General features: G+C 44.2%; 1 protein-coding gene and 1 pseudogene across 1 annotated transcript; one reads left to right on the top strand and one right to left on the bottom strand.

Annotated features, from left to right (window-relative positions):
* Positions 1–150: 150 nt before the first annotated feature.
* Positions 151–10,435, top strand: LOC117442843 (acyl-CoA dehydrogenase family member 11-like). The gene is given in 17 exon segments (XM_034078805.1): positions 151–346; positions 447–546; positions 1,851–1,976; positions 2,163–2,324; positions 2,395–2,559; positions 2,958–3,099; positions 3,178–3,299; positions 3,701–3,807; positions 4,216–4,327; positions 5,506–5,583; positions 6,063–6,092; positions 6,094–6,145; positions 6,148–6,185; positions 6,187–6,202; positions 7,286–7,393; positions 8,026–8,124; positions 10,419–10,435. Coding segments are annotated over 17 exon segments (1,596 nt in total). The 5' UTR covers positions 151–224.
* Positions 10,436–14,989: 4,554 nt separating this feature from the next.
* LOC117442844 (atypical chemokine receptor 4-like) lies at positions 14,990–16,801 on the bottom strand (annotated as a pseudogene).
* Between the last annotated feature and the right edge of the window lie 3 nt (positions 16,802–16,804).

Below are 16,804 nucleotides of genomic sequence, written 5' to 3' on the forward strand. Positions count from 1 at the left end.
TGTTTTAAACGCAATAGGATGCATATTAGAATATTCTGAATTTTTAAACAGCTCAATTTCTATTACGAAAAAAATAGATATGCCTTTTCCCGTTAAATATGTTAAATAAAGATGACACGACGTAGGTGTGCGCATGCGTAAAGGGTCCGACTGACTGTAACAACACTGCGAAAGTTATCTGAGCGATACAGCTGGAAATGATTAATCAAATCTAACTAACAAACATGGAGGAGCTCACAACTCCTGTCCGACAGCAACACGCATTCAGTGTTAGCAGACTACACACATATCTGTCTGTCAAGTCAAGGGTGTCAAATGAGGACACACTGACTGTCAGACAGTACAGGTGAATACAGTTTGTTTCTCTGCGACTTTAAAGAGCAGGTAGAGGCTGGTAGTGTAAATGCTAACTGATAAGTGCTAACTGTTTCCTGTTGTCTTCTCAGCGCTGGTCAGTCCAACCCAACCTTCCTGATCCAGACCCCCTCAGACAGCTTTGTGCTCAGGAAGAAACCTCCAGGTGATCTGCTGCCTGGAGCCCACAAGGTAAACACACATCTAACAAGAGTCATTCAAGTTCAACACATTACCAACACATTTAATACTATCTGAATACTTTTGGACTAATTCCAAATCAAACTTTCGAGATGATGCACCCTCCAAAAAAACACACAAATATTTTGTATGAAAAACTCAAAACATAATCAATGCAAATAAAATGTAGTATATTCAGAACAGTAAGTCAAACAAATTACCTGCCTTATTACTACCAAATACACAATACTAGCACATACTACATGTGTACTGTGTGTATTATACAATATGTTGGACATCATGAGTTAAAAGCATTAGTTTTGATTAAAATTATTTTTTGTGTTAATGTTTTGAAAGTACATACAGTGTGTGTGTAGTGACCATTTCTTTGAGGGTTTTCTATTATTAAAACAGTATACATGTATTTGGAATAAATGAATTGGTTGTGTACCAAGAGAATACTGTCTGCAATTGTATTGCAATAAATGCAAAATAACAAATTCATTTCACAGAAGCTTGCATGCTACATTGTCAACCCCTCCACTCACATCCGTAACCTTGGCATCGTCCTCGACCCCACCCTCACTTTCCTCCCTCACGTCAACCAGGTCCCAAAAAACCCGCTTTCTTCCATTTAAAGAACATCGCCCGCATCAGACCCTCCCTCTCATCGACCGCTGCTGAAACTGATCCATGCCTTCATCACATCCCGACTGGATTACTGCAACACTAAAAAAACTTCAATATGTCCAAAACTCAGCTGCCCGCTTGCTCACCTCCACCCCACGCTTCAACCACATCCCCCCTATCCTCCATGACCTCCTCTGGCTCCCCATCAAACACCGCTTTGACTTTCAAATATTACTTTTCTCTTTCAAAGCCCCCCCCCTACCTCTGTGACCTCCTCCAACGACACCCCCCCACCCGTCGCCTCAGGTCTGCTGAAGCTAACCTACTGCAGCCCATCAGGACAAAGCTCCGGACCTGGGGGGACAGGGCCTTCGCAGCCCCCCCCCCTCACTCTGGAACCCCCTCCCCAGCCACGTCAGATCCGCCAACACTCTTCAAACAATCCCTCAAAACTCACCTTTTCACTCTTGCCTTCAACTCCTAATCCACTAACCCCTCGCCCTCATTCCACCTAGCTTAGCACTTTCTACTGTTGTTGTTATTTTGTTTTACTTGCTTGTAAGCGCTTTGAGCACCAGGAAAAGCGCTTTATAAATGTAATTTATTATTATTATATATAATATTTTGGGTCATGTGGAATAATATATTGAAGCGTTTCTATTGCATCTTTGTGACTCTGTGTGCAGGTGGACCGGGAGTACCGGGTGCAGAAGGCTCTGTTCTCCGCCGGGTTCCCCGTCCCTCAGCCTCTCCTGCACTGCACCGACGCTGAAGTCATCGGAACAGAGTTCTACTTGATGGAGCACGTGAAAGTAAGTTTGTTTCACTAAGACGGTGTCCAGTATGTATTGCTGTTTGGTTGGCCTTTGCCCTATTTTCTTATGATGACAGATGGAGTTTGGACCTGTGTTTACCCGCTGGGGGACATGCACAGGCTGCTGAACCGTTAGCACCATGTGAAGATGCATATTGTAAAAAGACAGTCTTTCTTTCTTCAGGGCCGTGTATTCAGGGACCTCCGTCTCCCTGGAGTGAGTGCAGCAGAGAGGACGGCTCTCTATGTGGCTGCAGTGGAAGCGTTGGCAAAGCTCCACTCACTGGACCTGGCGTCCCTGAACCTGGAGGGCTTTGGGAAAGGAGCCGGATACTGCAAGAGACAAGTGAGCACAGCGCCATTAGTTAAAATAGATGTTTGAGTCATCTCAGAACATTACAAATCTGTCTCTCAAGGTGTCAACATGGACGAAGCAGTACACAGCCGCCGCCCACAGGGACATCCCAGCCATGAACGAGCTCTCTGATTGGTTGATGAAGAATCTGCCGGCCAATGACAACGAGGTCGCGCTGGTCCACGGAGATTTCCGATTGGATAATCTGATATTCCATCCAACAGAGGTAAGTCGTTTAAAAACTCTTATCTTTCTCTTTGATGTGACTGTAATGCTAAGTGCGTTTTGATAAATAAAAAAAGTAAAGCTTTATTTGTAAAGCACTTTTAATACACAGCGACAGCTCAAGCGCACACATCTATTTATTTATAAGATTTCAAGGAATACAAGGAGGTAAAAGAAGCAAGAGAAATACAAAAGAATATATAGTAATAAATAATCAAGAAATTCACAAAATAATTGTCTTGTCTCTTTCTAAAGGTTAAAAAGACACGAGACAAAATGATTAAATACAATCAAATTAAAATCTAAAAAGACATGTTTCAGCAGTAGCTTAGAGATGTCCACTTGTATGGTGCTGCACAGTTTGTACTGTAGTTCTCTGGGGTTATCTCCTGTCATCAGGCCCGTGTGATGGCCGTGTTGGACTGGGAGCTGTCCACCACCGGGCAGCCTCTGGCAGACCTGGCCTACTTCCTGATGCCTCACTACTGGCCCTCCAGCATGAACATCATCAGCACGCTGGGCAGCTTGAAAGGCATAGAAGGTAAGGAAAGAACAACTCCAAACGGTGTGAGGAATATGGAGAATGGCTCAAATAAATGTGATCAAACGTCCTGTGCAGGTATCCCAAATGTGGCCGACCTGATCTCCATTTACTGCCGCTGCCGAGGGATCCCTTCTTCTTTGCCAGAGTTGAATTTCTACCTGGCCTTGTCGGTGTTTAAAATGGCAGGAATCGCCCAGGTTTGTACCCGTTTATATACACCTGTTCTTATAACAGTAATGCAACCGGATATCCATTACTTTTGGATATCGAAGGCAATCTGAATAAAATCACATCAATAAGGCTCCGTTTTAGTTGAACACACACAGTTAAGCTCACACACACATCGGTTCACCTGCTGAGTTAAAACCAGAACACACGAAGCAAAGAAAGTGAAAAGCATGAAGCAGATTCAGGCAGTAGAAGATTCACTCGTAAAGTATTATCCTACAGAACAGAACAGCTGACAGAGACGAGATAACATCTGATCCTTTACGACACACACTATGTGATGTTTTAGTAACACTGTAACCCTGCTAGACCTTTATAGAAATGTAACAGACATGTTATGTGTTCCTTTATTCCCCATGGTGTCTCTCAGGGGATCTATGCACGCCACCTGCTGGGCAATGCGAGCGCTCCCAATGCAGAGGAGTTCGGCCAGTGTGTGGAGCCGTTGGCTCAGACGGCCCTGCAGCTGGCTCAGAGGTTGGTCGGCTGCTTGAGTTGTTTGACAAAGTTCCTGTTGTTGCGTGAACACGGGCAAGCCCCAAGTCCCAGATCGTTTAAACGCTGTTATTTCAGTTGAATCCATCACATCACATTACGCTGACGCTTTTATCCAAAGCAACTTACAATGACCGATTACAGGGACATTCTCCCTGGAGTAACTCAAGTGGTGGTGTTCCTGGCGGGATTTGAACTCGCAGCCTTCCGATCTTCAGCCCGCCTCACTATCCGTTAGACCACCACTACCCCGTAATATTCCCATATGATCGGTCGTAGAATTCTCTGCTCTGAATGGAACAGATCGACTCCACCCGCTGACTGCATGTGAGCCAGCAGCAGCTGCTTCACAGACCCCCTGCTGACTCTCTACCGTGTGTTTGTTGCCAGGTCGGCGCCAGGTCCAACGGGAGACGGGCTGTTCCTGCAGACGGCTAAAGGGCGCGCTGTTCTGCAGCAGGTCCAAGACTTCATGAGACAACACGTGCTTCCTGCTCAGGAGGTCAGTGCTCACAGGGATGTTTGTCCAGATGGAGTTCTAACTGTCACATGCAGGGTGTGACTGAGCCGCTCGGCCGTGCGCTCAGGGTTCCAGTGGGAGACAAGGAGGCTGTTGACTGCATGGTGTTGCATGCAGAGGCAGAACCACCACCACGGCTTTGGGCATGTTGTGAGTTTTGATGTGGGCAGATTGAACAGATTAGTTCCTGCTGCAGAAATAACTACATTAACCCCGTAAGCGAGTCAAAATAGTCAGTGCTTGAATTGGAATAAAAAAGGTGCCAGTACTCTAAATCAGCAACTGTTTCAAGTCAATTTATTTACCCAGCCCAAAAACAAGTATTTGGCTCAACGTCATAGTATATCCTATAATGCTGGTGGGTTCGTCTCTTTACTGTATATTTTAGAAAGGCTCACTGTACTTAAACAAAGTGACTCAGGGTGCATCTGAGATCAGAGGGGGTGCAGGGGTAAAGTGCTATTTTTATAAGTGGGGAGTGGACCTGACACACTAGGGGGGTCCGGGGGCATGCTCCCCCGGTAAGATTTGTTTTTAAATATTGAAGTTAGATGCATCAATCTGGTGCACTTTGAGAGCAACATGAAGATATATATGGATACCTCTCAACATCCATACGAAACAACTGTAAACAGATTTACTTTTTCTTTATGGATATAAAAGAAAGTAAAGCCTGACTCCTACTGGCGGCTGGTTCAATGACTCCTCGTCCCTGAGTACACTCACCATCTTTCAGCAGGAAAGGAGAGAGGGAATCCTTGTCCGGCGACAACCGCTTTCTTTTCGCACTTTTATTAAGCCACGCTAACATTTTCAAAATGCTAACGTTATGTGATGTCTTTTCTGCTCTAGTCTATTGCTGCGGCGCGTCATAGGTACGTACGCTGGGCACATTTGTTGTCATGCGTCATGGCGTGCCTCAGGCGGCTGAGTACTGGCATCTTACTGAGTACCGGCACCTTGCCCGGTACTCAGTAAGAAGTGCCGGTACCACATGGGTAAACATCAGAAGTGCTGGTACTGCGTACTGGTGAGTACCGGCCCAATTCAAGCACTGAAAATAGTTCTACATTTTTCTTTTGTAAAGGTTCCCACTAAGGATGCTCAGGTGAGAGGAGAGTAAAACAATGGTTGTTATGCTTTTTGTCTTGTTTCTACAGGAAGTCGCAGAGTACTACAGCAAACACGCTCAGTCTCCACAGAGATGGCACACCCCACAAATAATCGAGGATCTAAAGGTCTGTCAGGACACTTGTTTAATTTAGTGGCCACAACCAAGACCTGTCCAGGTTAACACTGCCAAGGCAGCGGAGGCGATGCAATCAAACGACATGTAGCAATAAACAAAATATAAATATATTCAAGTTAAAGCTGTCAATCGTGTGTGTGTGTGTGTGTGTGTGTGTGTGTGTGTGTGTGTGTGTGTGTGTGTGTGTGTGTGTGTGTGTGTGTGTGTGTGTGTGTGTGGTGTGTGTGTGTGTGTGTGTGTGTGTGTGTGTGTGTGGTGTGTGTGTGTGTGTGTGTGTGTGTGTGTGTGTGTGGTGTGTGTGTGTGTGTGGTGTGTGTGTGTGTGTGTGTGTGTGTGTGTGTGTGTGTGTGTGTGTGTGTGTGTGTGTGTGTGTGTGTGTGTGTGTGTGGTGTGTGTGTGTGTGTGTGTGTGTGTGTGTGTGTGTGTGTGTGGTGTGTGTGTGTGTGTGTGTGTGTGTGTGGTGTGCAGGAGAGAGCCAGGCAGGCCGGGCTGTCTAACCCTGTTCCTGCCTGCGGTCAGCGGCCTCAGTCAGCTGGACTACGCCTTCATCGCAGGAGGACCGGGCGCTGCCTCTTCGCTCCTGAAGTCTTCAAACTGCCAGGCTCCCGGTAACCCTTGGTTTCAGAGATGTGTCAATATTATCTCCCTGTCTCTCAGTCACACACTTGCAGTATGACCTCGCACTTTACGATTACACTTGACTATGTTGCTGATGAATTTGGCCTCGTTATAAGTTCCCCCAAAATGGTAACTAATGTCGGCCCCTTTGCATCGTAACGATTTTTGTGTTTGTTCACTATAGCTTTTTTTAACAGTATGATTATGGTCCTCTGGGGCAGTGTTTTTCAAAGTGGGGGCCCCGACCCCCGGGGGGCCGCCAGGGGGCGCCAGGGGGGTCACGCAAAGTTTGAGGGAAAGGAGAATTTTTTTTTTTTTTACATTTTTTTCTTTTTTAGATGTTAATAATAACTGCATATCTATCAATATATGTGTCCTCCTTTGATGCCACTTTAATATTTTTTATTTATTAATATATATATTTCAAATCACACGACCGCCCTTCAAGCCAATCAGAATCGAGCTGCCGCTACTGAGAGGGAAACTGAGTATCTGCTCAGCTTTTGGAGCAAGTGAGAGCTAGTGAATATGTCGCTCTGCAGCTGGATGAGAGCACGGATGTAGCAAATATTGATGTTTATATGAATATAAATATGTGTATTGTTAATATTACTGTTGAATATTATTAAGGCATAAGTAGCTTTCAAAAATGCAAAAAATATATGTTAATTGTTCATATTACTGTTCAAAATTATATAATATTATAAAGACAGAAATCAATTTTAAAATATGTTTACTGTTGATATTACTGTTTTAATATTGTGTTAAGAATGTTTATAACAGAAGACACAATCAATGTAATGAATGACAAACAAAAGATAAATACAAAAAATGAATATTAATACAAATAAATAATAAGAAAATGTATTTAGCTGTATGAGTAATGTCATATTTCCATCATAATGTACTCATCATTTAAATAAACAAATTGCAACAGGGGGGTCCTCGCCAGACGATAATGCTAGATGGGTCCTTGGCATGGCAAAGTTTGGGACCCCCTGCTCTAGGGCCTATATTTCCCAACTTTCCCCTGATATCCTGTAAGACGGTGTCTGTATGTTGCTTCTCCACAGACACAGGCAATATGGAGGTGCTCCACATGTTTGGCAGCGAGCAGCAGAAGAAGAAATGGCTGGAGCCTCTGCTCAGAGGGGAGATTCGCTCCTGCTTCTGTATGACAGGTAACTCTTTTATGTGCTCGAGCGTCACAGGAACAGCTTCAAATACGTGCAAACTATCACGCGTCACTGTGCTTTAGCAGGAAGGGATGTACATGAAAAGGTACCATGTGTAGGCTTGAAAAGGCATCTTGAAACACTTTTGTGTAAGAGTGGGTGTAGTTACAACAAGGCACTGCTTTCTTATGATATCGTTTTTTTTCTAAAACAGTCAAGTTCTGGTTTCAAATGAGCCGGTGGCACGGTTGCTATGTCGTTTGGAAATTCTTCATGGAAGCAGCAGAAGACGAATGCCCTATGAGTAATTTCTCCCCGTTCCCCTCTTTGCTCTCCACGCTGCCTGGAAGCTGCAGCATGCCGAGGTGATTAGTGGGTGTGAGCCTCCTATGGCTCTCCTTGTAAACACAGATGGTGATCAGCTGTGCTTTGTGATCACCAGTTGGATGACGAGGAACAGGATCCTCCGTCTTGTTCTGATAAACACTTGACGTTGTTAGGAGTCCTCTGCTCCCTTCAGTGACCCTTAGGCTCCACAATATTTGGGGGAAACCAGTTTGTGTGACTCATGGGTGCTTCCCTTTAACTGAGTAACGGTTTTACGTTGTGTTTGAATCTTCCTGTGGTCCGCTCCCCAGAGCCGGATGTGGCCTCCAGTGATGCAACAAACATGCAGTGCACGCTTCGCAGGGATGGAGACGACTTCGTCATCGACGGCAAGAAATGGTGGAGCAGCGGTAAGTCTGTTTCTGTTGACTGTATACGGGGGGGAAATGATATTATGCCAACAAGACCACTGTTTTTGGACCATTAACAGCTGAAAGTAGAGGTCCGCCCAGTTTTACTTGTTTTAAAGAGAGCTCCATTGGACTCCTTTGTTTACTTCTGGAACATAGTGACATCACTATGTAACACTCACACTCCTATTGGCTAGCGCTCCAACACATTGTACGTGATAGGCTAAGGGGCGGGACATCTGTAAGCTGGTTGACCAATCACAACAGAGCCGGCCAGCTAACCAATCAGAGCAGACTGGGCTCTGGTTTCAGACAGAGGGTGAAAAGAGGTGCTGCAGCACAGGCAGTATGAGAACAATAAAGAGCTTTTTGAACATTAAAGCATGGAGACATGTAGAGACACTACATACTGATATACACCTGAACATCAGCATGAGAGGACTCTTTAAAGTAGAGACACTACATACTGATATACACCTGAACATCAGCAGGAGAGGACTCTTTAAAGTAGAGACACTACATACTGATATACACCTGAACATCAGCAGGAGAGGACTCTTTAAAGTAGAGACACTACATACTGATATCCACCTGAACATCAGCAGGAGAGGACTCTTTAAAGTAGAGGCACTACATACTGATATCCACCTGCACATCAGCAGGAGAGGACTCTTTAAAGTAGAGACACTACAGACTGATATACACCTGAACATCATCAGGAGAGGACTCTTTAAAGTAGAGACACTACATACTGATATACACCTGAACATCAGCAGGAGAGGACTCTTTAAAGTAGAGACACTACATACCGATATACACCTGAACATCAGCAGGAGAGGACTCTTTAAAGTAGAGACACTACACACTGATATACACCTGAACATCAGCAGGAGAGGACTCTTTAAAGTAGAGACACTACATACTGATATACACCTGAACATCAGCATGAGAGGACTCTTTAAAGTAGAGACACTACATACTGATATACACCTGAACATCAGCAGGAGAGGACTCTTTAAAGTAGAGACACTACATACTGATATACACCTGAACATCAGCAGGAGAGGACTCTTTAAAGTAGAGACACTACATACTGATATCCACCTGAACATCAGCAGGAGAGGACTCTTTAAAGTAGAGACACTACATACTGATATACACCTGAACATCAGCAGGAGAGGACTCTTTAAAGTAGAGACACTACATACTGATATACACCTGAACATCAGCAGGAGAGGACTCTTTAAAGTAGAGACACTACATACTGATATACACCTGAACATCAGCAGGAGAGGACTCTTTAAAGTAGAGACACTACATACTGATATACACCTGAACATCAGCAGGAGAGGACTCTTTAAAGTAGAGACACTACATACTGATATACACCTGAACATCAGCAGGAGAGGACTCTTTAAAGTAGAGACACTACATACTGATATACACCTGAACATCAGCAGGAGAGGACTCTTTAAAGTAGAGACACTACAATACTGATATACACCTGAACATCAGCAGGAGAGGACTCTTTAAAGTAGAGACACCTACATACTGATATACACCTGAACATCAGCAGGAGAGGACTCTTTAAAGTAGAGACACTACATACTGATATACACCTGAACATCAGCAGGAGAGGACTCTTTAAAGTAGAGACACTACATACTGATATACACCTGAACATCAGCAGGAGAGGACTCTTTAAAGTAGAGACACTACACACTGATATACACCTGAACATCAGCAGGAGAGGACTCTTTAAAGTAGAGACACTACATACTGATATACACCTGAACATCAGCAGGAGAGGACTCTTTAAAGTAGAGACACTACATACTGATATACACCTGAACATCAGCATGAGAGGACTCTTTAAAGTAGAGACACTACACACTAACCTGAACCCGCCCATCAGCAGAATGTGTCCTCTCTAAATCAACTCCCCTTAAACCAAAGAATGTTTTTGAAAACAGTAAATCCTCAAAGTTTATCGTCCTTTTAATGTTTTAAAGATGTGGCCTCAAAGCACTACAGCAAAATAACCCAAACTTCCAACATGTTGACCACAGAAAGGGCAGATGACTCATTTAGAAGACATGAAAGCGCACTCGAGAAGTTAAAACAATGTATTGAACTCATTCATTCTGGAAAATAGCTTTGGCTGGAAGTGAAAGGTCACGGACTCAGAACTCAACACGCAGGCAGTGTGTTTATCAATTGGCATTTCAACCTCTAACTGATGAGATATTAACTGATTCAAGGTGAACAACATGCAACTCCCTCTTGATTTGTAGTGCAGTTTAATATCTGAGGACGGAAAGACATTCCAGATGTTTCCGCTGACACAGATGTGGTCTGAGGTCCCAGGTTAACGGGAAACACTGGCCTGTTGTTGTTGTTGTTGTTTCTGTTGTTTTTCCCTCCGAAAATCTGCACGGAAAATCTTTCTCGTCTTTGAAAACTTGGTTTACGAGAAAAAGCATCATTCTCATGTCCACACCCGTCTGTCGTTCCCGTTTCCCTTTTCTTTGGAAAGGACATTTCCATCAGTAAAAAAACAACAACCTTGGTTTGTAAGAATGCTCTCTGCCGGCATGAATAAACCTCTCAGTCCGTGTCCAAGGCCGGTTCAGTCTTCCTGTGACCTCGGACTGACTCTCTGCACCGTCTAGAGCAGTGGTTCTCACACTCTTTTCAATAATGTTCCCCCTTTGAAAAAACAATTCAGCGCAAACACAATGTGTTAAGGAAAGCATGCCTATATAAAGAGGCACAGCGCTGCACCATCAGAGTCTGAGTTATTACAACAAGAACCTTGGAACTGAGAAACACTTAAATGTACATTTCAAATGTTTACAATCCATCACTAAATTCATGGCAAACCAATTTTAACATCATGCAATAACTGAGACGACATTAGTTACATTGAACTGATCTTTTTAATAAGTTGTACTCAATGTAGTGAAACATGAGCTCGAGCTTCACTGAGAGCTTCGTCATTCTGACAGCGAGGCAAACTGCAGTTATTACACTCTCGTTTTGAAATATGTGAAACTCTGTTCATATAAAACCCACACTGCTCAAACTTCCTTACTTTTCCTAAAATTTATTTATTTATTTTGGGTCTATGGGAATGTAGAGAAAAAAAAGATATGAGCATTTTATGAGCATGGGATTTTGACCCCTCATATAAACACATGCATAATGCTGCGCTATAGGCTACTTTGCAGCCACACGCCGTTGCCAAGCAACGCTTATTGTTTAGGTGTCCTTTGATAAGCAGGCAGTCATATCATTAACTAGAACTACCTAGATCTGGACGCGAGAGAGAGATCAGATTAGCTGCTGCTGACGGAGAACACGCAGCTCTGCATGATCACAGCTCCGCCGCTGTGACGCACCGTTGAGTGGAGCAAAATACACTCAGAGTTAGACCGAACACACTTAGCTAGTTCATCTACTCTGGAACTAGCTAAACTAGTTATACATATATTTATTCTTTACTGTCGGGTCACTTATTACAGGTTCAGCGAGCTGCACGAGACTGACGGGCTGTCAGGAGAGGGAGAGGGAAAGAGAGCACCACGTTTTATTATCCAGAATTTCTGTAAACTTTGAATAAAGTAGTTAATCTACTATTAGCAGTTTGTTTAAATGCATTACTTATGTTGTTTTTTTTCATTAACTATAAATCAATATAAATCAATACTAATAAATCTCACGTACCCCCTGCAGTACTGCAACGTACCCCTAGGGGTCCGCGTACCCCCATTTGAGAACCACTGGTCTAGACATTCAATCTGATATTAAAGAAGACTTTCATACTTGTATTTAATCAGAAGCTTTATCACCAGGTAGGTTTACACGTACGAGGAGTTTGACTTGATATCGTGGTGCGTACATAAAAGTAAAACAAACATTTAAAACACAGAAATATAATAACATGTGTATATCAGTGGTGTCTCTACTTTAAAGAGTCCTCTCCTGCTGATGTTCAGGTGTATATGAGTATGTAGTGTCTCTACTTTAAAGAGTCCTCTCCTGCTGATGTTCAGGTGTATATCAGTGTGTAGTGTCTCTACTTTAAAGAGTCCTCTCCTGCTGATGTTCAGGTGTATATCAGTATGTAGTGTCTCTACTTTAAAGAGTCCTCTCCTGCTGATGTTCAGGTGTATATGAGTATGTAGTGTCTCTACTTTAAAGAGTCCTCTCCTGCTGATGTTCAGGTGTATATCAGTGTGTAGTGTCTCTACTTTAAAGAGTCCTCTCCTGCTGATGTTCAGGTGTATATCAGTATGTAGTGTCTCTACTTTAAAGAGTCCTCTCCTGCTGATGTTCAGGTGTATATCAGTGTGTAGTGTCTCTACTTTAAAGAGTCCTCTCCTGCTGATGTTCAGGTGTATATCAGTATGTAGTGTCTCTATTTTAAAGAGTCCTCTCCTGCTGATGTTCAGGTGTATATCAGTATGTAGTGTCTCTACTTTAAAGAGTCCTCTCCTGCTGATGTTCAGGTGTATATCAGTATGTAGTGTCTCTACTTTAAAGAGTCCTCTCCTGCTGATGTTCAGGTGTATATCAGTATGTAGTGTCTCTACTTTAAAGAGTCCTCTCCTGCTGATGTTCAGGTGTATATCAGTATGTAGTGTCTCTACTTTAAAGAGTCCTCTCCTGCTGATGTTCAGGTGTATATCAGTATGTAGTGTCTCTACTTTAAAGAGTCCTCTCCTGCTGATGTTCAGGTGTATATCAGTATGTAGTGTCTCTACTTTAAAGAGTCCTCTCCTGCTGATGTTCAGGTGTATATCAGTATGTAGTGTTTCTACTTTAAAGAGTCCTCTCCTGCTGATGTTCAGGTGTATATCAGTATGTAGTGTCTCTACTTTAAAGAGTCCTCTCCTGCTGATGTTCAGGTGTATATCAGTATGTAGTGTCTCTACTTTAAAGAGTCCTCTCCTGCTGATGTTCAGGTGTATATCAGTATGTAGTGTCTCTACTTTAAAGAGTCCTCTCCTGCTGATGTTCAGGTGTATATCAGTATGTAGTGTCTCTACTTTAAAGAGTCCTCTCCTGCTGATGTTCAGGTGTATATCAGTATGTAGTGTCTCTACTTTAAAGAGTCCTCTCCTGCTGATGTTCAGGTGTATATCAGTATGTAGTGTCTCTACTTTAAAGAGTCCTCTCCTGCTGATGTTCAGGTGTATATCAGTATGTAGTGTCTCTACTTTAAAGAGTCCTCTCCTGCTGATGTTCAGGTGTATATCAGTATGTAGTGTCTCTACTTTAAAGAGTCCTCTCCTGCTGATGTTCAGGTGTATATCAGTATGTAGTGTCTCTACATGTCTCCGTGCTGTAATGTTCAATACTGCCTGTGCTGCAGCCCCTCTTTTCACCCTCTGTCTGAAACCAGAGCCCAGTACCCTCATCACATACATAGGATGTGTTAGAGCACTAGCCAATAGAAGCGTGACTGTTCCATAGGGACGTCCCTTGGGATTGTAGCCTCTGCAGACCATGAACATGCACATAAACCGATAGAACAGGAAAGGGAAAACCCAAAAAGCACAACAGGGGACGTCAAACCTTTTTCTGAAATTGTTCTGAAGGTAATGTTTAGCTCCGGTCTCTGTCATTTTGTCCAAGTATCAAATGAAGAGTTCTCTGCCAGCTCTCCTCTCATTACGGGTGTTTCCTAATCCGCTCTCCAAGGCCCTTGGCAGCCTTCAGGGCATTTTCCCTCAAGGAGGATCTGTGCGTGTGCGTAGATTTTGTATTCTTCCACAGAAAGTATCGGTGTGGTTCGCTCGCTGTATTTCACGTTAGGCTGAAGTCGTTTTTTTTAATAACTTGTCATGGAATATAACCCAACCATAAATTGAGTTTACTGGAATATGGGTTTATCCACTTCATGTGTGTACGCCGCATGCACTGCCTGATGTAGTTTTAAAGTGTGTTGGGTCTTTCCTGTAGAGCAGGGGTGTCAAACTCAAGGCCCGGGGGCCAAATCCGGCCCGCGACTTCATTTCATGTGGCCCCCACAAGAGCTTGCAAAGAATATAATATGTTTATTATACGGTTACATGCTACTTTACAGAAGCACGTTGCCCATAAACTACATGTCCCACAATGCATCTGAAATTTGACTTTTGACTTTTTTTCTTCAAAATATGCTTTTTTTTCTCAGAATTTGATTTTTTTCTCCAAAATGTTACTTTTTATTTCGAAATGTCACTTCTTTGTTTTTGTTTTTCCAGAATGTGGCTTTTCTTTTTAGATCATTTTGTGACATTCTCACTGAAGAGACTTGGAATTATTTGACCTCGACTTCTGCTTTAAGAAGTTAATTATGAAGTTATTACCCTATGCGATAATAATCCAATGCCATTGCAATAATATAATATAATACATTATTTTTTATATATATTAAATATTTATGTATTTTTATATAGTCTTAAAGTTACAACCGGCCCTTTGAGTGCAACCATAATGCTGATGTGGCCTGCGATGAAATTGAGTTTGACACCCCTAGATGCCATCAGGGCAGCTCCGTTGTGCGGAAGCTTTAAAGGAACCGTGGGCATGATAATGTTCTACACTTATTCCCAGACCTGCATTTGCATACATGCTCTCACAAAAAGAAACCAGGTACACGTTTCACATTAGTTGCTAGTTGCTTGTTGAAAGAAAACGTCATTTTGGTTTTCTTAAAGTACTTACGTGAATTAAAATTATATTGCAGAGTGTAACTATGGCTTTGTCCCTTGTTTACCTATTTACCTATTCAGCCGTGTGACACGCAACGTAAAGAAGACATATTATGCCAATGTTCAGCTTCATATGTGTATTTTATCCCTACAGGAAAGGGCAAAAAGCATAATATAGTCACTTTGAATACTTGTATTTGTTCAGGCCGACTGTAAATACATTGTTTCGGCTACAGTTTGAAAAGTCTCCCAGCAAACACAACAAGTCTGTCCTTCAGCCCCCACACATCTGAGCCGTCAGCCCTCACAGAGGAGAGGGGGTGACTAACAGGTAGGGCAGATGGAAAGAATGGTAAACATACAGATCTCTATGGGTCCGGTCCGGAGGTTTTGCTCAATGGAGCTGATCCTCTAAAGTAAACAGTGCTTTAATCGAGCCTGGATACACGACTTCCTCCAAGACAATCAACATGTCTTCACAGTTTGAAGAGAGCATTTATTTGGAAGCGAATGTTTAGGGAATTAGAAACCGCGCCCAACTCCATAACAGTGGACATAAAACGCCATGAAATAGTTTTTCCTGTTCAATGCCCCGGAGGAGTCCTTCTGTTGGGTTTCTCTTTGTTCGCCGTATTGCTTTTTAATTTAATCTGTGGCCCACCTCGCCGACCCCAATGAGATGCAGGCAGCGCAGACTGTACGGTTGTATTTGTTGTGAGGACACAGATGTCGGTCGATGCGTCACTGAAATGTGTCTTTTATTTAACAAAATACATATATTATACAAAATGCTTTGCTTCGTTAGTGCTTATAAACTCACTGTACATATGTTTTTTATTACAATTGACATCCATCCATTATAATATTAATAATAATAATAATGATGATGTGTAAATATATATATACAGAGACATTCTATTTAGTCGAGGTGCTTAGAGGAAGAGGGATATGTTGCGAGTCTAAATGGTGAAGGTGCTGGTGTCCTGGTCCTCTGAACCAGACTGGGATTGTGTCTTGGTGCGCGTGTTGAGAGCGATCTCCACCGCCGGCCCCCCGCGTGTCTCGGGTGTCTCCCCAGCCGCTGCCCCAGGTGCTTCGCAGCTTTGAGCACATGTCCCCTGAAGGAGGATCCGACGAAAGCGTAGAGGAGCGGGTTGATGCAGGCGTGGGCCAGCGCCAGGCTCTCCGTCACCTGCACCGCTCGAGTCCAGAGCCTTGCTGGCCTCGCAGTCCGTCACCAGCATGTAGATGATGTCCATGGCTCGGCACAGCTTCACCGCGTTGTAGGGCAGCTGGGTGAGCAGGAACACGGCCACCACAGCCAGCAGGACTCTCAGGGCGCGCCATTTCCTCTCTCTCCGCACGCCGGCTGCCCGACTGAGCGCGCGCCAAACCCAGCAGTAACACACCACCATGACCAAGAAAGGAAGCAGGAACCTCAGGGTCACCTCCATGAGCTCCAGGGGCGGCTTTAGCAGGGCGGGCCATGCTGTGCGGATACACGGCTGTACAGGCCACCCGGTGGTGGAGTGCTTCACCGTGGAGAAGATGAGCTCCGGAAGGCCAAGGAAGCTGGGCTGCCGCCCACAGCCACACGCACACCACGAGCCACTGTCTCCGGACCCGGGGGCCGCTCCTGCCTGCTGCATTGTGGGCCACAGCGCGGTATCGATCACCGCTAATACACGCCAGCATCAGCATCCCACAGCTGAAGTTCATACTGTAGAGGAAGGAGGTGATCTTTGCAGGCGGCCGTGCCCAGCATCCAGCCGTGCACGGCGGTCTGCGGCCCAGAAGGGGCAGCGTGAGGAGCAGCAGCAGGTCTGAGATGGCCAGGTTCAGGATGCACACGTCTGTCAGGGTGCGCAGGCGCAGCTTTGAGGCGTAGACCACCACGACCCAGCGCCGTTCCCAGCCAGGCCCACCACCAGAGCCAGGGCGTAGATCGCCGGGAGGAAGACGCCGGCGAAGGAGCGCAC

Source organism: Pseudochaenichthys georgianus, unplaced genomic scaffold (assembly GCF_902827115.2).
Source record: "Pseudochaenichthys georgianus unplaced genomic scaffold, fPseGeo1.2 scaffold_488_arrow_ctg1, whole genome shotgun sequence".
Lineage (NCBI taxonomy): Eukaryota > Metazoa > Chordata > Actinopteri > Perciformes > Channichthyidae > Pseudochaenichthys > Pseudochaenichthys georgianus.